The sequence below is a fragment of the Cetorhinus maximus genome, chromosome 4 (assembly GCF_964194155.1).
Source record: "Cetorhinus maximus chromosome 4, sCetMax3.hap1.1, whole genome shotgun sequence".
Taxonomy (NCBI): Eukaryota; Metazoa; Chordata; class Chondrichthyes; order Lamniformes; family Cetorhinidae; genus Cetorhinus; species Cetorhinus maximus.
The window spans coordinates 168,227,319-168,252,023 of NC_135882.1; the positions used below are offsets into that span (position 1 = coordinate 168,227,319).

The following is a 24,705-nucleotide window of genomic DNA, read 5'->3' on the forward strand; positions in this document are numbered from 1 at the left end:
GATGAGGAGGAATTTTCTTTACTCAGAGGGTGATAAATCTTTGGAATCCTCTACCCAAAGGGCTGTGGAGGCTCAGTCATTGAGCATATTCAAGAAAGAAATCAATAGATTTCTAGTTATTAAAGATATCAAGGGATATGGGGATGGTGCAGGAAAATGGTGTTGAGGTAGAAAATCATCCATGATCTTGTTGACTGGCAGAGCAGGCTAGAAGGGCCGAATGGCTACTCCTGCTCCTATTCCCTATGTTCCTATGACAGATTACAGTGCAGATTTACCAGAATGGTTTCAGGGATGAGGCATATTAGCTACAAGGTTAGGTTGGGGAAACTGGGATTGTTCTCCTTGGAGCAAAGGAGCCTGAGGGGAGATTTGATAGAGGTGAAAAAGATTATGACAGGTTAAAATAAGGTGGACAAAGAAAAATTGTTTCCATTAACTGATTGTACAAGGACCAGGAGACACAGATTTAAAGTTCTGGGCAAGAGATATGGGGGAATGTGAAGAAGCTTTACCGAGCAAGTGGTAATGGCCTGGAACCTGCTACCTATGAGGGTGGTGGATGCGGAGATGATCAATGATTTCAAAGGAAATTGGGTAGGATTTAAGGGAAATAAACTTGCAGGGTTGCAGGGATAGATGGAGCGGGGTAATGGGACTGACTGGATTGCTCTACAGGAAGTTGGGATGGACTTTCTGGGCCAAACAGCCTCCTTCTGGGCTGTAATGGTTCTGGCTTATTACCCCTAGGTTAAAATTCCTCCTAACCTCTCTACACCTACTCTATTAAACCCCTTAATAATTTTAAAGACCTTTAACAGGGCTCCCTCAGCTTTCTCTCTTCTAGAGCCACAGCCTATTCAGTTGCTTCTGATAGAGGCAGCTAAGGTTTTAAATTGCTTCACTCAATGTTTAGACCAAGAGGGCTCATACAGGGGAAGGTTCCTTAGGGGAAGGAAGACAAACCGATTTTTAAACTGGCACTGAATTTGATTGGAACATTGTAGGAGTTCGAAGATGGATAGTTCCAGAGTGGGAATGGGAAAGGAAGTTGAAAGTGGCAAGGTCTTTCTGTAATGGTGGACACTACACTGAATGGTGAGTACGGCATATTAGATTAGAGGATTTTGAAATTGGTTTTCCACAAATAAGTGGTGTTAGGAACCCTGGGCAATAAGGTGGGAAGTGAGCAAGTGAACAAATGTTGCATCTGATGTAATTTCACAGGGAAATCCCCATGGCTATATATTTTTTTAATTCATTGCTGGGATATGAGTGTCACTGGTAAGGCCAGCATTTGTTGCTCATCCCTAGAAGCCCTTGAGAAGATGATGCTGAGCTGCCTTGTTGAACCCTTGGCATCGAATGGTGTAGGTACACCCACGGTGCTCAGAAGGACTGCTGGAGGTCAAAAAAGTCAATGAGCGAATAAGAGTACCTTGGTACTCGGTTCTGGTACTTGGTAAGGTTTCCCTCGTTAGTCTTCCACTAGGGTATTTTCACAGGAGGTGCACAATAAGTGCAGTCAATGGTCCCATTACTTACAAAAATTCTGGTACTTTGAAAGTGGAAGATAGGCTTGGTGGTGTGATCATGTTGTCATTGGTAGAAGATGACCTGCCAAACGTGGAGGCTAATGTGGGGGGTTCAAACAAAGAGGAGAAAGTGCGGAATTTTGCCATTGTGAGGAAAAGGACAGGAACAGGAGCATGAGAGAGAGAGGTAAACCATTTTTAAAAGTCCTGCTCACTACAGCCAGACACAAAAGGAACAAATTTCAGATGTTTTGGCGCATAAAGAGGAAGCCGGGAGTAGAGAAACTGGGAGAGAGGAATGGAGTCTCTAGAGAGTGCAGGGTGGGCAAGAACGCATACTCCAGTTGTCGGAGTCTGTGGGCTTGTAACAGATGTGGAATCAGTGTTGCCTTTAAATTAGTGCTTCACTAGCAAATCTGGGAGAAACTAGAACTATTCACAGTGCCACAATTGCAAATGTAGCTTTACAGGAACTCAATTTAAAAAGGAGTCATTTATGGGAGTTAAAAGACTTCCTCACAGCATTCCTGCATTGAATTTCACCATTGGTTAAGAAGTTACAATTTACGAACGTCCCTGGCATCCGCTTCTGTGTGGCTCACCAGGATAGTGTCTTGCTGTGCTTTCCATGTACTGCTCCTTGTAGTATATGACCTCTCCATTCACAGAAGCATCATGTGTCGGAAGAAATGCCGCAAGACAGGGAAAGCACTGCACTGTCCTAGGGAGCTACACAGAAGCAAGTGGATGGCTATTTTTTTTAAAAAAACACTCCCGAACAAAGCAGAGACTAATTGCTCTTTGAGAAACTGAAGCTGGTCCATAAGGTCAATGCAGGCAACACAAAAGTTTACTCTAATATTAGTTTAACGGACGGAAAAAGAATTAGAAATTCACACCAACAATGATTCTGGTAACACTTTAAAGTCTATTCCGGGTTATTAGGTGCCATGTTTAGTTCTCAGGACTGATTGCATTTGAAGTTAAAGTTTTTTTGGCAACAAATAACACAATATCATTGTTGAAACTCTGTTGGGGAGGGATTAGGGAATTTTAACCTTTTATACAAAATACATTTTCACTAAAAGTGATTCTAGTACATGTGGCACATAGGTAGAAAACGAACAATTACTTGACTCAAAGAGTCAGAAAGCAAAGTATTAACATGGATTCCCAATTGCTCAAAGTACTGGAGGAAGAGAGTTTGAAAAGAAAAAGCTCGAGCCTTGTTGCTGAGGTAGTTGTAAAATGTGTCTCTCCTCTTTGGAAGAAGTCTGAGAAATCGATTTAATTAAACACAAACTAATTTGGTCACCAATCTGGAATGTTGACTGTCCCCAGTGAATCTGCACAATCCATTCAATGTTGTGCCATTCGTGTAACAGAAAAGGCTCTGTATGCTCACTGTAATGGGCATGCTAGGTTAAACTCACTGCCAGAGTTTCAGACAATTTATTATATCCTGAAACATTTTTACAGGAAAAATTCCAGCATGTGATACTCCAAAACAGGAGTGTTTTGAGATGTAACACATCTATTATTGAGTTCACAACATGTTTAAGAAAACAACAGGGTAACAAGGCCATTTAAACCTCTGCAGTTGTCATTGTGCATTTCACGATTTAGGAAATTTGCCAGGACGACACGTACGCTGGATTGGCATTTTGCAGAGTGACCCCACAGAGGGCTAACAGGGTGACCTCTGTAAACAGCTAACATAGTGAAATTGCCATTTACAATATGGATCATATAAAATGGGTAGTTTTTTTATATAGAGCAACGCTCCATAATTGTGCAATGCCTGCATAATAAGAAACATGAGACGTTAACATTCAGTAACTTCATTTTCTTTCCCACTGTAAGTATGTGGTATCCGAGACCCCTGTCCTAACTCACTTTATTCCCTGGTGGAAGTCAAGTATGAACTAGAGCCTTTGGGGCAGTTACTGATTCCAAATGCACAGATTATTTCACATTTATCTTCAGATCTGGTTTAAATGTTCTGAAACTTCAGTAACTTGGCAAGTTCAGAACTATCAAGAGGACTGAAATAATTTTATTGCTATGAAGTCATCTAACATTCCTCTAATCTAACACTCTGAGGGCTTGTCCACACTTGAGGCTTTAATTCCATCTTTCATCCACTATAAGCAATTAAACACTTTATTTAGCATGGAAACAATTATATCCAAATGCCATGTTTAACCATAACTAAATATTCAAAATAATCTTTGTTGACTAACATTTTTGTGGCATTTCATTATAGCACATGGTACCTATTATACCACTCTATTTCCTAGTATTTTCATGCAGTTAACGGGACATGCACAAACACTGGGAATTCCAATTCCTGAAAAAGAACTTTTATATTTTTACCTCAATCTAGTACTCCAGTGAAATCTATAAAACTTGACCGGCACTTTTCCTGAATAGAAGATGTACTTGTAGATTCTTCCTTCTTTCTGTTGAATGGATGCAATCACCTGTTTCTCGCTCACCTCCGCAAATAAATTACCATTCATTACATTATTATGGCTCTGGTTGTGAAACTTTTCCACACACAGTCTGCGGTTAAGGTACCCAAAGTTGGGGGAAAAAATGGCCTCCTGATGGGTCCTTGGTTGACTAGAAAGATTTCTGCAAAACCTTCAACATTACTTGTTGTCATGAAAATATAATAATCTTCATAATATTATTGCAATTTATTGTAAAAGTAGGTAAATAGTGGGGTTTGAATTAGCCTCTCTGTATGTAGGTGTGTGTGTGTGGGTTTTAATTGAATTGCAGACAGCAAGTCTGGGTGCTTTGATGTATCAGAAGGGAAACTGAACTTGAAATGCTAAATATGTAAACATGGCTGAAGTTTTAGAATGTGATGTGTGAAGAGCATTTGCATTTTTAGTTAAACCAGAGTAGTGAATTTCAAAGAGATGGTAAGGTGTTACATGTCCCCAACAGAGGCTAAGCCAAACGGTATGTTTATTTTTCCCAAAGGTTACTGATAATATGAGTACTATGAAAGATTTATATCATGGAAAAAGTAAAGTTGCAAAGACATAGTGGAACAATGGGATTTACATTAAAAAGGGAGAAACATGTATAAAGGAGACGAGGTTATGTGTAAGGAAGAGGGCGTTATAAGATCCAACAAGTGTGAAATGCCTCCAGCCTCCATGTACCAAGCTGCTGTCTCCAGGAACCGAAGCTGAGAATCCATTTTTAATATCACTGTCCAGGACATTGTGTGCTTTGCCTGAATCTGCTGAAATCTATGTTGTTTTACTGTTGCCTTCACGGATTTGTAACTGGGAGCTAGATTAATTAGGGAATTTAGGAGTTATTGTAGTAGTAATTTGTAGACCTATGTATGTGCTTAAAATCATTTCTTTTATTAATAAATGTTTAATTTAGTTTTGTAAAAAAACCTCTAAGACTCGGTGAACTTATTACTACTGAATTCAAGGCACGCACCTCAAAATAAAAATACAAATTGCAAAAAAGTTTTGGCAGCTGTTTCAAGTTTCCCTCTGGGAATTGAGCAGCTCAGCATTTACCATCCGCTATGCCATAACACTTGTGTCTCTGCTTTTTTTCTCAAAATACTTTTCCATGCACAGTACAGAACTTTACCTTTTTCTCATTAATAGTAGCTTCAGCATAAACAAATGAAAATGTGGGATTGCCCCATGTAGTGCAAACTTTATTTTAAATCTTTCATGGGATGTGGGCATCACTGGCAAGGCCAGCATTGGTTGACCATCCCTAATTGTCCTTGAACTGAGTGGCTTGCTTGGCCATTTCAGAGGATAGTTAAGAGTCAACCACATAGCTGTGGGTCTGGAGTCACACGTAGGCCAGAACAGGTAAGGACAACAGATTTCCTTCTACACAGGACATTAGTGAACCAGATGGGTTTTTACAACAATTGATGGCTGCCATTACTGAGACTAACTTTATATTTCAGATTTATTAATTGAACTTAAATTCCAACAATTGCCTTGGCGGGATTTGAACCAATGTCTCCAGATCTTAGCTTCTGGATTATGAGTCCAGTGACGTTACCAGTATATCACCATCTCGCCCAAAACTACTGATGTACTCGTGCCACTGCACAATAAAAATGATTGAATATAAGACTGCATTGAGAATTTCTCATCTCAGCAGAAGAGCCATTAATGAGATCATGATCGAAGGTTAAGCACTTTCTCAGAGGCAGTGAGTACAAGTCTTCTATGTTCCTCATCTTTCCACAGCTCCCAATCACTGGGCAACGATAAGTTACATTTATATAGTACCTTTAACACAGCGAAATGTCCAATGGTGCTTCCCCTAGTGTTATCAAACAAAATTTTACACCGGGCCACTGAAGGTGGTGTTAGGACAGGTGACTAAGCTTTTGGTCACCTGTCCTGAAGTGGTAAGTTTCAAGGGCATCTTTAAGGAGGAGAGGTAGAGAGGTGAAGAAGTTTGGGGAGGGAATTCTAGTGATTAAGGCCTAGGCAGCTGAAAGTATGGCTATTAATGGTGCAGCAATTAAAATCAGGCATGAGACAAGCGGGCAGAATTGGAGGAATGCAAATATTTTGGAGGGTTGTAGGGCTGGAGAAAGTTACAGAAGATAGGGAGAGGCGAGGCATGGAAGAATTTAAAAACAAAAATTATAATTTTAAACTCGTTGTTGGACTTCCCAATGTCCATCAATGAGCACAGGGGTGCTGGATGAATGGAACTTGGTGCAGATTAGGATATGAGCAACAGAGGTTTTGATGCATTCAAGTTTGCAAAGGGTGCAAAGTGGAAGGTCAACCAGGAGCGTATTGGAATAGTGTCCTGAAAGCTGGCTACAGAAGTAGTTCTGACAGAAGCCTGGGAACATTGACCTGCTGGTTTTAAAGCTATTGAACTGAATTCATACATATTCTTATTTTTTCTTTGGAGTGAGCAAAAATATTTCAGGTGGAGGAAATGGAGGTGGGAAAAAGCTTAGACATCAGGCGTGGTGTCAGCTTGACTTAGTAAGTAGCAATCGCCTCCGAATCAGAACGTTGTGGGTTCAAATTCTACTCCAAGGGTGGAATTTAATGCCCAAATCTGGGAGCATGTGGGGAGATGGGGTTTAGGGGGGCTGTAGTTAAATGGGGTGGGAAGTCTTGACTGATGTCCTTCGATAGCCACATAAAGGCCTCATCCTGTTGCTGCTGGTATTCAACCAGCGGTGGGTGGGAGCCACGCCATGTGGTCAAGCCACCAGCCATGTCTGTAGCCTGGAGGGAGCCCCCCTCTGTGTCCAAAGGAGGGACTTGCTGGGAGCAAAGGCTGTCCCTGTGGGAAGACATGCTCCTGTCCTCCTGGTAAGCATGCCCACTTATCTGTGTTTCCGGGCTCCAGCGGTAATCCTTCTCCTGTGGCTAACTGCAGTACTGGCAGTGGCCACTGCTCCCAGAAGTGCTGCTGGTACTGGAGAGCTGCTGGCCTCTGATTGGCCGACAGCTCTCAGAGGGGGGAAATTTCCCCTGCAGCACCCAGTAATCCCAACAGACTGCCTAATGGGGCTCCCAGAAATGGCCACAGAGGTGTTGCCATTGGCTCTCTAGCTGGTGGACGGGCCCACTGCCGTGACCATTAAATTCTGCCCCAAGACATACTCTAGGATGACACTTCAGTGAAGTTTCGGGGGAGGGCTAAATTTTTGGAAGTTCTGTCTTTGGGTGAAACATTAATTCAAAGCTCTGTCAGTCAGTTCAGGTGGTGAAAATACCACCAAAAATGATCAGTTTCTAATTCATCCTGCTTGCTGTTTGTGGTGTGGGCATATTGGTTGTATGGTTACATTCATAACACTAACTACATTTAAAAAGCAAATTGTGGGATGTGAAGCATCTTAAAATATCTTAAGGATAAAATAAAGCACTGCACCTAATAATTCAAAATTCTTATTGCTTGAAGCGATGAGCAATTTTGACTCAACACAATGGCCTGAATTTTTCTGTCAGCGAGTTGGGGGCGGGGCCCGCTCGCCAACACGAAAATGATGCGGGATGACGTCGGGGGAAACCACTGGCGGGATGAGGTTTCATGTCTGTTTTTAAAAAGTTTAATAAAATTTTAGTCATATTTATTAACATGTCCCATCTCGTGTCACATTGTCACATGAGGGGGACATGTTAATAATTTTTTTTATTATTCTTTTTGATATTTAAAACAGTCAGCGATCTCCCTGAGACAGCACTTAGCCTCAGGGAGATGTGCGCTCTTTCGCGCGCGTGTGAGAAAGAGCGCACTCTGACAGTTGGGGAATCCCTCCCTCCCCCTGCACAGGAAGCGCATAGCACTTTCCGACGGGCAGCCTGCTGGGCGGGCCACTTAAAATGGCGGCGGGGCCCATTTTGGCAGTGGCCCGCCCGCCCATCAAAGGCAAAATTCTGCCCAATAGGAAAACACTACAAGAACACTTGGAAAAATAGTCCATAAGGAGATCCAAGCAACAACTGAAATACAGAAACACAAGTGATCAAAACTAGGATGTTGTACAATGTTGTGCAGTGCAACGCAAATGTGAAGCTCAGTCAACATACTATGTGGTTTGACTTCTGCCAATAGAACATTTGCCACAAAGATGTCAAACTACTTAGAGCAGAAAAGTTCCTTTGGTACATTTGGTTTAATTGTCAGCTACTTCCAGAGTGATCGCATAGAACTGGATGCAATGGCCATGGTGGGAGCTGATTCCCAGGCATCCATTTTCACACTAGGTCCAGTTGCTTGGATCTCTTTTTCACTCTTGTTCCTGCTGGTTACATTCGCACAGAGCATCAAACATTACTGAGAGTTGTTTAAACTGGATGGCAGGTTTTCCTTACCAGCAACAGATTCAATACGCACTCTGTTAACAATCGCAATGCAGAATTTGCCATTTCGGAGTTGACTGTTACAATGCTTCAGTTAAATTTGGCAATTGATTCTCCTGTCATCTTCTCCCAAGATGAGTGGATCAGGTGATTGCCCGTAGATTGTCCCACTTCATTGCTGTACTGTCATCACGTGCAGTGATAGATTTTCACAATAGCCAATTCTTTGTTTAATACCACTCACCCCCTACCCCAGTGTGGTCACTGGCCTTCACAGGTTCGGCAATACCTCGATTTTAAAATTCTCATCCTTGCATTCGAGTCGGTCCATGACCTCGTTCCCTTCCTATTTCTGCAATCTCCTCACTACCTACAATTCTGCAAGATCTCTATATTCCAACTCTAGTCTCTTGTGCATCCTCAATTTCCTTCGCTCCACCATTGGCTGCCATGCCTCCAGCTATTTAGTTCCTAAACTGTGAAATTCCTTCCCTAAACCCCTCCACATCTCCACCTCGCTCTTCTCCTTTAAGTTACTTCAATCAAACTAACTTCACCCGTTCTAATATTTGTTTACATGGCTCGGTATCAACTTTTGTCTGTTAACACTCCTGTGAAGAACCATGGGACATTCTACTATATTAGAGATGTTATATAAATATGCATAGTTGTTATGCTGTTTCGTTGTATAAATAGCACCAGCAGCAATGGCTGGGTTTTACTGCCAAGTCAGTTGCTGGTAGGAATAATAGCTCCGTTACATTTAGATGCAGGTATTTCACATGAGACCCGCAGTTGTCAATGATGCTGCCTTCCAATGCCATACTTTGCTTAAAGTGACACGACCACATCTCAAAATGGCCATTCGCTGTTCGCGCAGATTCTGGGCAAAGTGATAGCACCGTGAAATATGTGCCTGAATTTTCGACTTCTCAATTACCAAAAAGACTTTTTTTTAAAAATCACCACGGCCCCCTCATTGCTATCGTACGAACATCGGAACAGGAATAGGGGAGCCTGTTTCACCATTCAACTAGATCACGGCTGATTTCATAGTGGCTTTCAATACGCTACTTGGTAATTTTCCACTTGAACATTCTGACATTAACATTCTGCTTTTCCATTTTTTTCTCTTTTCAACAAAAAAGGCCAGTTTTTATTAACAGTGGAGATGACCCCTGGCTTGTAATGAGATAAAGATTTCAGCTGTCGGCACTTGTTGTGGGAAGGTTTTGTGTGGGCCTGGATTTGATTGCATGGTAGCGGTTTGAAATTATTCGGCAAATTCGTTCATCTTCTGCAGCAAGGTGAGGTCAAACAGCCTAAAAGATCCTTTGGCCTCCTTAAACCAGCTCAGCAAGCTGAGTTTGATGTGAGGATAAATTGTGGTACATATCATCCCTTTGGCTGGTAAAAGTCTCTACTTGTTTTTCAGATAGGCAGAGAGAGCGGTCATAAATTTCTGTGTCCTAGCTTCCCTTATCCCTCCGGAGTGCTTATCCCATATTTCAGGATTTAAAATTTTTTTTGCAGCATCCAGGATTTTTGCACTTCGGGATAGCCATATTCCTGAACAGCTTCTGAAAACAGCTCCCAAACTCCTCCTAAAAGCTTGGTTCAAATTGCTGTACACCTCCATGCAGATGAAGGAGGAGTTGTACTTGACATTGATCATAGAGTTGACTTTGAATTTCACTACTCAGCGCCCATTCAAGGTGCGATTCCAATCTGGATTAACCAGTGATTTAAATTAAGAGAATTGAATTACGGCTGAAAAAAGGAGACCTGCTGTCGAAGCTTTTTGCCTTGCACGCATGATGACAGATTCACAAGAATATCAAATACCAAAAGGAACAACAATTTATACTGTACGTCAAGAGGGTGCAGATTGGTTGGCTAGTGAACTCTGATTGGCAGAGGTGTTGCCATGGAGAATGGCACCAGGGAACAGTTAACTGCCAAGCTTCTGATTAAATTAAATACAAACTAGGCAAGTCGACTCAAGATCGTTAAAGGCATTGCCATGGGGAATGAACCAGATATTGGCTGGTTCCCCCAAGCTTTTGTGTAATTCAAAAAGGCAAATGCATGGTCATGTTGGCCAGAATATTGCCATCGGTGTGCGGGGGTGGGCCCAACACACTGACGCGTAAAATGACGCGAGATGATGTCGGGCGTGCATCAGAACGTCATCACGCATCATCTTGATCTTTCGTTCGGCAGGTGCGCAGCTGTCTGCGGCCTATTAAGGCCATTAAAAAAGTTATTAAGCTTACTAACAACGCTGCCCATCCAACCTTAAGGTTGGTGGGCAGGTGAAGAGCCCAAGCAGCTTTCGCGTTTTTCAGAAAAGCTCATCCACGGGCAGGATGAGGTTTCCTGAAGGTTTTATAAAATAATTTAATAATTTTTGCTACACTTGTGACACTGTCACATGAGGGGACATGTTTAAATAATTTTTTACTTTATTTATAACAAAATTTTTTTTATCAACTTATTCTCCCTGAGGCAGCTCCGTACCTCAGGGAGATTGCTGCGCTCTTTCGCATACATGCGCAGGCCCTGACTCTCCCTTCTCCCCCCCCGCCCGCACAGGTAACGCTGAGCACTACCGGCCGCACATTACGCTGGGCGGGCCTAATTGGCCTGCCTACGTAAAATGGCGACGCGCAGCCAATTGTGGGTGGCGATCGACTCCGCACCCTCCCCCGCCCCCGCCCACCCGACATAGGTAAGATTCAGCCCGTTCTTTCTCTTTGCAAAGGACAGGTTCCTGTGAGTGAGTATGAATTGAATTAAACAATTAAATCTCAATGCATTTTCAACAGAAGGATTATTTTGCACAATTTCAATTTGAACGAGCAGATAATATGAATAAAGCAACTTTGAGGGATAGATTGTACCCCTTAAAACTAAACTTAAACTGATACCATTTGTATGGGAGGGCAGTGATACAAATTTGACACTCCTGAAACAGTGATTTACTTGTCAATTCAGTATATGGTATTGGCTGCTCACCACTCAGTGTGCTCTACACTGGAGAGACCAAATGTACACTGCATGATCTCTTTGTTGAACAGCTTTTTTTAGTCTACAAGCCTGACCCAAAGCTTCTGATTGCTTGCCATTTTAAGTCTCCCACTCTGACCTCTCTGTCCTCTGCTGTTCCAATGAATCTCAACATAAACTTGAGCAACAGCACATCATCTTTCTACTACACACTTTACAGACTCCTGTACTGGAAAGAATTTTCCCCCGTTTGGGGGGGGGGGGGTTGTGCTAGATCGGGCACCCCCCGATCGGGTCCGCGCCACCATTTTACGTGGGCAGGCCAATTAAGGCCCGGCCAGCGTGACGTGCACCCAAAAGCGCTGTGCGCTCCCTATGCGGGCGGGGGTCCCTGAGTTGGGAGTGCGCTCTTTCGCACGTGCACAGAGGTGCCTCAGGGAGATTAGTTTTAAGTTTTAAAAACGAAGATAGAAAAATTATGACGTCCCCTCATGTGACAGTGTCACATGAGCTAGGACATGTCAATGAACTTTAATGGAAAAATTTATTTAATTCATAAACCCTTTATGAAACTTCATCCTACCCGTGGATAAGGCTCCATGAAAAATGCGAAGGCTGCCTGGGCTCTTCGTCCGCCCACTAACCTTAAGATTGGACAGGCAGCTTTCTCAATAGGGTTAATTAGTTACTTAATGGCCTTGACAGGCCTTTGGGCGGGTGTGCAGCGGACTTGGCTGCACACCTGCCGAACTGAAAATATAAATGACACGCAGTAACGTCCCGACGTCACCCACGTCATTTTATGCCTCGGCAAGCGGGCCCCGCCCCCGCTCGTTGAAAATTCTCCCCACTAAGTCCAACAATTTCTTAGACAGCAGATGCTGGTAATAATTCTTGTGCTGCTATTTGCACCAGCTTCAGAAATCATTGAACTGATTAGAACTTGCTCTTTTACACTGTAAAACCCTTTAAAACCATTACACCTTGTTAACTGAGGTGCAATTGTTTATAGCAGCATATTAAATTATCAATGAAAAGCCTCCCTGGCTCTGAAGAACTAATTTTATATTTGCGGAATGCCAATTTTGTCATAATGATAAAAAAAATTCCATCCAAAATGGTTTATGATATTTCATCTTCTACTTTGTATGTCATTGGTTCACCACAGGGTAATGCTATGTGTCAAGTGCAGTTCATAATCCACTGCCACTAGAAGGAGCCGAGTGCGTAAGTCTCTCCCATCAATACCGAGCCTCTGCATCACTACGATCCCCTGCAGTGCCTCTTCAGGGCAACAGATGGCAAATAGGCACTCTACTGCACCAGCCTGAACAACAGGGGATCTCAGAGGAACTTAGGTTCCCAGAGATGTGATATACAGGCCCACCGGCGCGCGGACATGCCTTGGTGTCCATCAACCACGTCTCAGCTATGGGTCAAATAGCACCCACTGCCTTGTGGGTCTGACTCAGGAGAGTCAAAGGCACTGGAATGGAGTACTATGGGTGGCTGGTGATCCCTTTAAGTAAACATTTTCTGACAACTCCTGCTACCAAGTGGGCTCCAGACATAAGGGCTCCTGCCCTTTCTCTGGATTCAGCTGATAAGATCAAGGAGGAGATGAAGATGCTGGACATCTCTATGTCTCCAAATCCTGCCCAGGCTATACAGCCAAAAAACAAATGGAGAGAATGCCCAGAGAGCTCAGTCGGTAGAGTATGAGGTTCTTAACCTCAGAGATGTGAGTTTGGGCTCCACCATCATCACTCACAGATGGAAGAATGCCAACCACCTTAATCTCAAGTATGTCCCAATCATTTATTTTACCCGCTGTAAAATCTAATTAAAAGTGAAGATTAATCAATGCATTTTACTTCCTGTTTTGCTGCCTGTGAAAGTACCTCAATATAATTGGCTGCTTAACCTACTTGATCATGTCACTGTAGCCAGACACTTGGAGATCCCATAGTTTTGGTAACAGATTCAAGCTAACTTTGGGAAAGGGGAAATCCGTGCTACAGAGATTGCTAGATTTTTGTGGGGCACTTTTTTCGAGGCCAGGGCTGAGCACCTTTGCTTCACTGGTAACTGGGAAGTCAGGGCCAGTGACAGTTATTGTGCTGTTTTGTTCTAACAGAGCAAAATGGTGCCGGCTTTATAGAGGAAGTGCAGGTAAAGTACTGTTGGTGGCACGAAGATCGAAACGGGACTTAAAAGAGAGTATTGCCATTTGACTAGGTTGGGAAGGTGAGGGGGTATCAGCAGGATGGGTAATTAAGAGAGAAATGTTGTACAGCTGCGGCTCTATGGCACGGATCGGCTTAAATGTATTGGATTTTGGTCTGAATCCAATCATCTGTTTTCCAGTTCCTTTTGAAAAGTTAATTTGAAAGCTGAGGTTGGAAAATCCTTACAGTATCACATCAGCCTCAATTAGGACACCTACCGGTTTGAGCATACTCCACATCACTGCAACTGTCAAGAACAGGCTATTTAAAAATAAAATGAAATTCCACCTTTGTGGAACAAACTACACATCGGTGCCTCATGCTTGTTAATGTTCTCTTAACCTTTCAGAACTGAAAACGCCGCGCTGCGAGAAATAAATGTTTCCTTTCACAATTTGCTTCCAGCGGAAATGACAGAATTAAAGGCAAAAGCTGTGAGAGAGCCAGAATGTTCATCACTTTCATACAGAAGTCACAAGAAAATGCCAAACTTGTATTCTGACCTTGGGGTGGGGAAATATTACTGGTATCCTTAAAGGGTTGCTCCTTGACTTGTTGGAGTACATTTGAGATAAGCTGTGCTTTATGTTGGCAGTCAGTATTTAAACTAAATTGGAGGCAGTTGCATCGGTGCATCACTGACATTTTCCGAACTCTAATCATAAAAAGCTTGCTTTAAACTTACAACTATATTAATATCTACTTCAAGGCACCTGCTGTTATTATTACTGCTCAGTCCCCTGAAGGAGCCGCCAAAGAATTATTCAGCAAGCTACGTTTTGTAATACCTGGGGGGACTTGTGTGAGCGCCAGCTGTACTGATGGCTGTGCTGACTGGCCAATAGAACATTTTCATCAGTATCCACCTGGCCAAACCGCAGTGTCTCCTGAGTGTCGTTACATATCACAAAGTGGCTGAAGACCAACTCCTCTGCCTCTGGATGTTCATTCTGGAACAGAAAACATCAGTGTGCATTAGATCAGCCCTAAAGATATTTAGCAGCCGTCCACCTAGTGGTAAATACCACAGCCTGAAAATCTGAGGATGTGAATACACTGGTTAATATTTCAGATGACTGACAAAAGCTGGTTACTGTCAATGCCAGCATTTTAAATTCTCCATAGTACTTAATAAAACAGTTGTTTAAAAAAAATTGGATACTTCTGGAGGATTTGCATCTCATCTATATACTGATTTAGAACTTAAAGTTGGCAGTGGCTCTGATGCTTAAGTTTTAATGACTGCAAAAATATTCAGACAAAATGCTAGCATCTCAGATCAGCGTTCTGCTCTTAAAAACGAGCAAACTAGGGTTTTCAAGGCTGACCAGTGAGTGGGTTCAATTTGATCGAAGCAATTTGGAAAGTCATTGAAATATTGCCTCTCAGAAACATCCCTGGCACCAAACAAGCAGGACTTGGCATTGCGATACAAAAATAATCTGAAATATATTATGAAAGAAAATAGTTCAAAAAAAGAATCAGACACAAGGAATGTTCACGTTGATTACGTATTATTTGCTTGCATAATGTACACAGAAAAGAAGCACAGTGTTGAAAAAAACTGAACTACAGAATTGTACAGGGGGAACTTTTTCTTTCAGGTCTTAGTTTGTAACTGAGTCCCTGACTTCTAGATATTCAATTCTATCTGCTACACTTGGAAGATTCTTATAAATCAGCCTACAAGGATAACATGATCCAGTGCACCCTGCTCACAGGAACGGCCCCTCATTGACACAGTCCAGGGCTGTTCACCTGCCCTCCACCCTTGAGGGGAAAAAGCGCGTTTTAAAAGCAAAAAGAAGAAACTTTAAACACAGATACAGTTCCAAGGCAGGCCCTCGTCTACTCCATTAAATAAGCTGCACAGGAGAAGAGGCCAAATCTTTATCAATCAGTGCGCAATGTTCCAGAAAATCAGAATACACGTTCATTTTTTAAAATATATAATACAATGTTTCCCATAACATGAATCAACAGATTAGATTACTGGTCTGCTATCATTCCTAGACATTCAACAGTCTTTGCCTCATATGAAATGCTGACACATTTCTGCACAGTGCTAGAAGCATCCAAAAGGCAATTTCATGAACTGAAGATGAAATCAGGTGAATGTTTGAGATTCAGACAGAAGATATTGCATGCAAGGGAAGTTTTCAAAGACACTGCGCACTTAAATAACCCTTCTGAACATAGTGCTCATGTTATTTTACAGGACTTAATGAATGTTTGGTAGTTATGGAATTAAAGATATTTTACAGTACTAGTTTTGTCATTTTATATCAATTCAAAGTCTGAAAGAGTCACTATCATCAGTAAGGAAGTTACATCAGAAATAATGGCATTTATAAAGCACCTTTCAAGACCAACCAAGGGATGTCCCAAAACTATTTACAATCATGAGGTACTTTTGAAGTGTAGCCACTGTTATGATGTAGGAAATGCAGCAGCCAATGTGCGCATAGCAGAAAGATAATGAGGAGAACTTCAAAGGTAATAATCTCTGGATTACTACTTGAGCCACGAGGAAATTGGCATAGGGTAAATAAGATTAGAGAGACGAATGTGTTGCTCAAAGATCAGTGTGGGAGAAATGGGATTCGATTCAGGGGAAAGTGGGAGCTGTACCGTTGGAGCGGTCTTCAAATGATGTAAGATGTTCAGACAAGTTGTGTAACTAGGATGGCGAAGGAGGCTTTAAACTAAACACTGGAGGGAAGGGATCATGCAAGAGGAGATGTAGTAAATCAAAAGGAAACAACGAGATAATAGAGCAGAGTAACGATTTGGGTAATGAAAACCAGAATGTGGCAGGAAGGGACAGAGAGTACAAACTTAAGGGAGCACCAGCAGCTAAGGCCAGAGACCGTAAAAATGGTAAAAAGACTGAGTTAAAGGCTCCGCATCTGAACGAGCGCAGCATTCGTAATAAAATGGATGAATTATTAGCACAGATAGAAATAAATATGCATGACCTGATAGCGATCAGACAGACATGGTTGCAGGGTGACCAAGGCTGGGACCTAAATATTGAAGAATATTTGACATTTCGAAAAGAAATGTTAATTAAGGATGTCATTGGTACAGTAGTGAGAGATGACCTTGGCTTGGAAGAGCAAGAATCAGTTTGGATAGAGATGAGAAACAGTAATGATAAGGGAACACTTGTGGAAGTGGTTTATAGGACCCCTAACAGTAGTTGCATGGTATGACAGGCTATACGGAAGTAAATGGGGTGTGTAAGAAAGGTACCATAATAATCATGGGTGACTTTAATCTACACATAGATTGGGTGAATCAAATTGGCAAATTGGAAAAAGATTTATAGAGTTATTTGGGACAATTTCTCAGAACAGTACTCTAGAGACATACAGGGAGCAGGCTATTCTAGACTTGTCATGAGCAATGAGACAGGATTAATCAATAACCTCATAGTAAAGGGACCTCTATGCGACAGCAAGCATAACATGATAGAATTTCATGTTCAGTTTGAAAGGGAGAAGTGTGAATCTAAGACTAGTTTTTTAAACTTGAATAAAGGTATTATAAAGGTATGAAAGCAGATCTAGCCAAAGTGAACTGGGAAACTAGGTTAAAAATTTTACAAGGTTAAGGAGATATTTAATAACTCTCAGCAAAGATTTATCCCAGTGAGAAGGAAAGACTCTTTGAGAAGGATGCATCATCCATGGCTGAATAAGGAAGTTAAGGATAGGATCAAACACTGTACAAATCTGCAAAGATTAGCAGTAGGTCAGAAGATTGGCCAAATTTTATGAACCAGCAAAGAATGACTAAAACAAAATAAAGAGTGAGAAAGAAGAGTATGAGAGAAAGCTAGCTAGTAATATAAAAGCAGATAGTAACAGTTTCTACAAGTATTTAAACAGGAAAAACGCATTTAAAGCTAGTGTTGGTCCTCTAGAGAGTGAGTCTAGCAAATTGATAATGGAAAGCAAAGAAATGGCAAAGGTGTTGAACAGGTATTTTGCCTATGTTTTCACTGCAGAAGATTTAGCGCAGCACTTTACGTTCCATGGGTGGGCGCGCACCCGACCTGATCGGGCGCAAAATAGGGCACGATGACATCGGGCGAGCGTCCCGACATTATCGCGCACTTGCACGATATTTCGATCAGCTGGTGCATGCGAGAGATTTGGCAGTGCACCCGTCGACAATTAAGAGGCCTATTAAAGCCCTTAATCAATTAACTTAAACCTATTTTTCGCTGCCCCGTCCAACCTTACGGTTGGCAGGTGGGCAAATCAGCCAGGCGGCCTTTTGACTTTTTAGCATCCATGGGCGGGATGAGGTTTCCACAATTAAATAAAAAATAAATATAGATTGTGGGGCAGAATTTTTATTCTACTGATGTTATTGTGAGTGAGTCCCATGTTGGAACATTTTTTCCAGATTTTAAAAATCTTTATTTTTGGTTTTAAAATAGTTCAGCTCCGAGGCAGCTCCCTGCCTTCAGGGAGCTTTCAGACATCTGCGCTCGCAGGCAGGAGCACTGAGGTTCTCAGCTCGCGTTTCACATTGGCTGGCCATAAATGGGCCAGCCAGTGTGACAACGTGGATCATTTCCCAGCTGCTCCCGGGCCCGCCTGCCGCGCCTGCCCAATGACCCAAAAATTCTGCCCTTAGAAAACTTCCCAAAGAGACTTGAAAATTGAGAGGAATGGAAGGGAGGAACTTTAAAACAATCACCATCGCGAGGGAAAAGGTGCCGGGAAAACTATTAGACCTAAAGCCTGAAAGGACCAGATGGCTTGCATCCCAAGGTCTTAAAGAAAGGGGCTGCACAGATAGTAGATATATTGGTTATAATCGTCCAAAATTCCTTCGATTCTGGAAGGGGGCCTGTGGATTGAAAAGTAGTAAATGTAACACCTTTATCCAAGAAAGAAGGGAGACGGAAAGCAGGAAACTACAGGCCAGTTAGCCTAACATCTGTCACAGGGAAATTGCTAGAATCCATTATTAAGGAGATTACAGCAGGATACTTAGAAAATCATAATTGGATCAGGCAGCGCCATGATGGGCAGGATTTTACACATTGGCAAGCGGGGGCTGGGCCCGCTCACTGACGCGTAAAATGACGCGCAGTGACGTCGGTGGGGGAACTCCCGATGTCACTGCGCCCCATTTGAATTTTCAGGAAGGCGGGAGCGCAGCGAAATTAGCTGCACGCCCGCTGACCTGTCAATGGCCAACAGAGTCAATTATGTAATTAAAGGACCTGCCCGTCCAACCTTAAGGTTGGACGGGCAGGCCAGGAGCCCTGATGCGAATTAGGAAAAGCATGAAAGCTCATCCACAAGCGGGTGAGGTTTCATGTAGCTTTAAAAAAATTTTAATAAAGTTTTTTTGAAAATTATGGACATGTCCCAACTCATGTGACATTGTCACATGAGGGGACATGTTAGGGAAATTTTATTTTTCTATTTTAAGGTTTTTGACATTTACAGCTGATCTCCCTGAGGCAGCATTTAGCCTCAGCACACGCATGAAAGAGCGCACTCTCGATTTTGGGATTCCCCGTCACCCGCACAGGAAGCGCATAGCGCTTCCCTGTGGATGTCACACTGGGCGGGCCTTAATTGGCCTGCCCACATAAAATGGCGCCATGCCTCCGATCGGGGGCGCCGATCGGGAGCGTGCCTGTGCACGCCTGCCCTTCAACTTCCCCCCTGACGGGGAGAAAATTCAGCCCTATGGGTTTGTGAAAGGGAAATCAGGTTTAATTTTGAGGAAATAACAAGCAAGGTGGATAAAGGGGAACAGGTAGATGTGGTGTACTTGGATTTCCAGAAGGTATTTGATAAGGTGCCACATCAAAGGTAACTACACAAAATAAGATTACACAGAGCAGGGGGTAATATATCAGCATCGATAAAGAATTGGTTAGCTAACAGGAAGCAGAGAGAAGTGACTTAAGGATCTTTTTTGGGTTGGCAGGTTGGCAAGCTGCAACAAGTGGAGTGACACAGGGATCAGTGCTGGGGCCTCAACTATTTACAATCTACATCAATGATTTGGATGAAGGGACTGAATGTATGGTAGCTCAATTTGCCAATGATACCAAGGTAAGTAGGAAGAGGAGGTAGAGTGTCTGCAAAGGGATACAGATAGGTTAAGTGAGTGGGCAAAAAATTGGTAGATGGAGTATAATGTTGGAAAATGTGAACTTGTCCACTTTGGTAGGAAGAATAGAAAAGCAGTATACTTTTTAAATGGAGAGTGATTGCAGAACTCGGTGGTACAGAGGGATCTGGGTGTCCTGGTATGTGAATCACAAAAAGTTAGTATGCTGGTCCAGGAAGTGATTCGGAAGGCAAATAGAATGTTGGCATTTATTGCAAGAGGAATGGAATATAAAAGTAGGGACGCTTTACTGCAGCTGGTCAGGGCCTTCGTGAGACCACATCTAGAATACTGTGTACAGTTTTGGTCTCCTTATTTGAAAAAATATATAATTGTGTTAGAGGGAGTGCAGAGAAGGTTCACTTGACTCATTCCTGGGATGAGGGTCTGATCTCATGATGAAAGGTTGAACAAGTTGGGAATTATACCCATTGGAGTTTAGAAGAATGAGAGGTGACGTATTGAAATATATAAGATCCTGAGGGAATTTGATAGGGTAGATAGTGGGAGGATGTTTCCAGTTGTGAGAGAGACTAGAACCAGGGGACACAGTTTAATAAGAGGACTGCCGTTTAGGACAGAGATGAGGAGAAATGGTTTCTCTCAAAGGGTCTTTAGTATGTGGAATTCTCTTCCCCAGAAAGCAATGGAAGCATTGAATTTACTGAAGGCAGAGTTAGACATGTTTTTGATAGACAAGGGAGTCAAGGGTTATGGGTGGCAGACAGCAAAGTGGAGTTGAGACGACAACCAGATCAACTATGATTTATTGAATGGTGGATCAGGTTCAAAGGGCTGAATGGCCTACTCCTGCTCCTAAGTCCTCTGTATGCTTGAGGCCTTCTGGAAATAATGGGCACCAGAGGAACTGGAGTGTATTGACAATGAGGAGTATATTATAATTTTATCTGATAAGCTTCCTTTGTTTTTTACTTTTAATTAAAAGTTTGGGGCTTATTGTTTAAAGAGGCATTTTATTAGGTTAATTTTATTTTGATTGATGAGTCCTTGGAGCACCTTTTGTCATCCTAATTAAAATGGCGAATATGGCATTTTATGCTAATTTTCCACCTGAGATTTTTCTTATCCAAGGGTAGTAAGGGATATAGGGCAAAAGCGGGTGTTTGAAGTTAGGTCACAGATAAGCCTTGATCTCATGGAATGACAGAGCAGGCTTGAGGGGCTCAATGACCTACTCCTATTCCAGTGTTCCGAAAAGCATTGACACGGCTTAAACAATATCATTTGTTTTAACGTACCTGCTTCCAAGCACGAACTGCCGTGTCCAGTGAATGAATTGCATGCTGGCCCACATTGATAAACACAGGATCGACAAACACATTTCCGTCCATCAGCTGCTCCACGGAGCTGTTGCTAATGGCCACTTGTCCGTGAAAAATGAAGGGCTTTAAAATGCTTAACATGGTTAGATTGCGGTACTCGAGGAGTTTGCAGTCGGCGATCGCAGAAAACTGGAGCTCTCGGCAGACCGGGCCATCGGACCATTGCCGCAAGTAGACGTTGGGGCTTTTCAGAGAAACAATCATGTACTCTTGTTCTGCAGGCAACTTTCTATCAGGGATGAATGTCCGGAGGCGGCTGGGATGTGCTGTGGTATAAAATAAATATTTCAAGCAACAATGTTCGTATTTTTTTTATTTTGATGGATCATATCAAATAATAAAAATTAAAACCATTCACTGATTTATAATCAACATTTAGCCAAATAGTTATTTTTAATTACAACTCTTAAGACGAAATAAAACCATTTTATTTTTGTCCCTTTAATGTTCATAATTATAAAACCATCTTCCCAGATGCAATAGGAGGGATTAATTTGATGATATCAATGGCATTACTTATCCCATTCCATGTAGTTGTTATTTCAAAGTTAAAAACAGAATGGATTTTGAATTTAAAAAGGAATTAGTGGTGTAGGAGTAATTGGATCACACTTTGAGGGCCAGCACAGGCACAATAGGCCAAATGGCCTCCTTCTGTGCTCTGGGATTTTGTGAAAATCAGATTATCTGTAATTTCAGCCGCTAAAATCAGAAGATACTGAAAAGCCTAAATACTACAAATTGAGGCATTTAAATTAAACTCAGATCAAAGAGAGGAATCCCCAATAAAATAGCACAGAGGTGAATTATGGACACACCTCTTAAGTATTCACAGTGTATTTTCAAATCCTAAATTAGCAAATGAAGGATATCAATTCCTTTATTTAAAATTCAAAATTTTCATTTCCCATTCAAAACAAATGTGATAGTTAAATGGTGCATTCTAAATTAAGTAGAATTTACAGCACAGAAATAGGTGATTTGGCCCAACCAGTGTATGCTGGTGTTTATGCTCCACCCGAGCTCACTTTATCTCATCTTATAAGCATATCCTCCTATTCCATTATCCCTTATGTACTTATGTAACTTGCCCCTAAATGCATCTATGCGATAATACTAAACTCTCTGATTTGAGTTAGTTTTGAAGCAGCACACAGCACTAGTTTGCTTGTTTAATATATAATACTCAACATGAGCTCCTATTTACAGTGGAAATTAACTGGCAAAACTTCAATAAACAATATATTAGGAAAATCAATTAATATAATTCTTTGAATAAAAGCAAAAATATATCTTTAAGAAAGCACACTTTGCTCTTCTTCCAATTATATTTAAAAACGATTTCAATAAGTTGCGACAGATTTCCTCTAAATAAACTGACAAGAGTTTTAGCTTAGAATTGAAAAGTTCCAAAAACTAAACTAGCACATTTGTTTTGTCAGTAACGTACCTGTGCCCAGCTGATCCAGGTGATGGCAAAGATGAAGCTCAATTTGGGCAAACTGTAATGAGATGCCAAGAGAAGGCACAAACCATGGTGCAAAACACGAATCTACCCTGGTACAGGCTGCCAATGCCATTGGAGACACAAGCTGGTCACAGACACTTTGTGAGCCAGACTCGCCATCACTGCTGATGAGAATACAGGACAAAAACAATGAACGCCACATTTCTGCCAATGCATTAGTAAAATAAAATATTTTTTTAAAAATGAAGATAAACTTTACAGAGATATTGTTTTATTAAAGATATCTCTGTACAGCCAAAGGATTTTCACAGTACCAGGCAAACAACAGTCTGAAAATTGACCGTTTCTTAAGGCTGGAGGCATTAACAAAGAATGTGAAAAAATATTCTATATTTTCTGGGTGGACTCAAGCAAGCAACAGTGTCATCCTTTAAGGTGATAGCAAGAAACAAGTAACAGTACAAAAAAAAGAATCAGAGGGCAGAGGATGAAAGAAGATCTTATTGAAACATATAAGATCCTGAGGGGATTTGACATGGTGGATGCTGAAAGGATGTTTCCCCTTGTGGGAGAGACTAACTACCCTGTTCACTGCAAAAAATAAATACAGACTAGCCGATCTCTCATGGCACTTCTCATGGTGAGTCAGAGGATACAGTATTTTGTAGCAAGTAGGGTGTTTATCAAAGATCATGGTATGATAAAGCACAGAAAGAGGTCGTGCAGCCCATTGTGCCTGTGCCATACAGCTATCCAATTAATCCCATTCCCTGCTTTTCCCACGTAAGCCTCTGATTCTTTTTCCTTTCAACTGTTCATCCAATTTCTTTTTGAAAGTTACTTTTGAATATGCTCCCACCACCCCTTCAGACAGTGCATTCCAGTTGACTACAATTCATTCTGTAAAAAAGTGATTCCTCATGTCACCTCTGGTTCCTTTACCAATCACCTTAAATCTGTCTCTTCTAGTTACTGACCCTTCTGCCTCTGGAAACAGTTTCTCCTTACTTACACAATCAAAATTGTTCATAATTTTCAACACCTCTGTTAAATCTCTTCTGAGCCTTCCCTACTTTAAAGAGAACAATCCCAGCTCCTCCAGTCTCTTCACATAACTAAAGTCTCTCCATCTCTGGCACCATTCTAGTCAACCTCCTCTGCATCTTTTCCAAGACCTCAACACCCTTCCTGAAGTGTGCTGCCTAGAACTGAAAACATTATAACACCAAAGACGTAACCAGTGTTTTACAAAGAAGTACTGAGGCTTGATGGGAGGCAGGCAATATTACAGAGGTGGGAGGAGGGAATCTTTATGATATAGAGTATATGAGGTCAGAGCTCACCTCTGTGCCTCAGGGAGATAAGTTTAAGGTTTTAAAATTTAAATAAAGGAAAAAAAACACTTTTAAAACATGTCACATCAGCTGGGACACGTCAGAGAATTTTTAAAATAATTTTTATTGAATTTTAAAACACTTCATGAAACTTCATCCTGCCCGTGGATGAGGTTTCATGAAAAATGCAAAGGCTGCCTGGGCTCTTCGCCTGCCCCCCACCCCCCCCGCCAATCTTAAGGTTGAACGGGCAGCTCATTTAACTGTTTTAATTAGTTTTTAACAGGCTTTAATAGGCCTTTGACAGTTCGGCGGGCATGCAGCCGAGTTAGCTGCGTGCCCGCCAAACTGAAAACCTAAATGACGCGCGGTGACGTCAGGGCGCACGCGTCATTTTACGCGTCGGCGAGCAGGCCCCGCCCCTGCTCGCCGACCGGAAAATTCTTCCCACTGAGTTTTCAGACAGAATGTTGGGAATAGGCATTTTGTGTAGAGTTTCCCTGCAAACATATTATGAACGCTGTTCACAGTTTCTATTTATGATGCTATTAAGGGGAATAATTTAACATGGACATTTTAACTGTGAGCCGCCTCTAATGAACCTTGTTACAGTACAACACAGAGAAAAACAAGATTGAAAGGCACAAGAAATTTCACTGATATTTTCCCTTAAGTGGGCAGATGAAATTCTCTAAGTGTGACGTGTGCAGGATGAAACACAAAAACACTGGTAATCAGTGAGTAGTTTTGATATACCAGTAGTTAAGAGTGAATTAAGGAATCTAGACTA

At 41.9% G+C, this 24,705-nt stretch overlaps 1 protein-coding gene across 3 annotated transcripts in view; it reads right to left on the bottom strand.

Annotated features, from left to right (window-relative positions):
- vps13b (vacuolar protein sorting 13 homolog B) overlaps positions 1-24,705 on the bottom strand; it is a 1,109,808-nt gene that overhangs the window by 84,130 nt on the left and 1,000,973 nt on the right. For all 3 annotated transcript variants that reach the window (XM_078541117.1, XM_078541119.1, XM_078541118.1), the window contains exons 41-43: positions 22,564-22,745; positions 21,030-21,379; positions 14,409-14,570 (exon numbers count right to left, since the gene is read on the bottom strand). In XM_078541117.1, the coding sequence (XP_078397243.1) occupies positions 14,409-14,570; positions 21,030-21,379; positions 22,564-22,745 (694 nt within the window). The remainder of the gene's footprint in view (positions 1-14,408; positions 14,571-21,029; positions 21,380-22,563; positions 22,746-24,705) is intronic.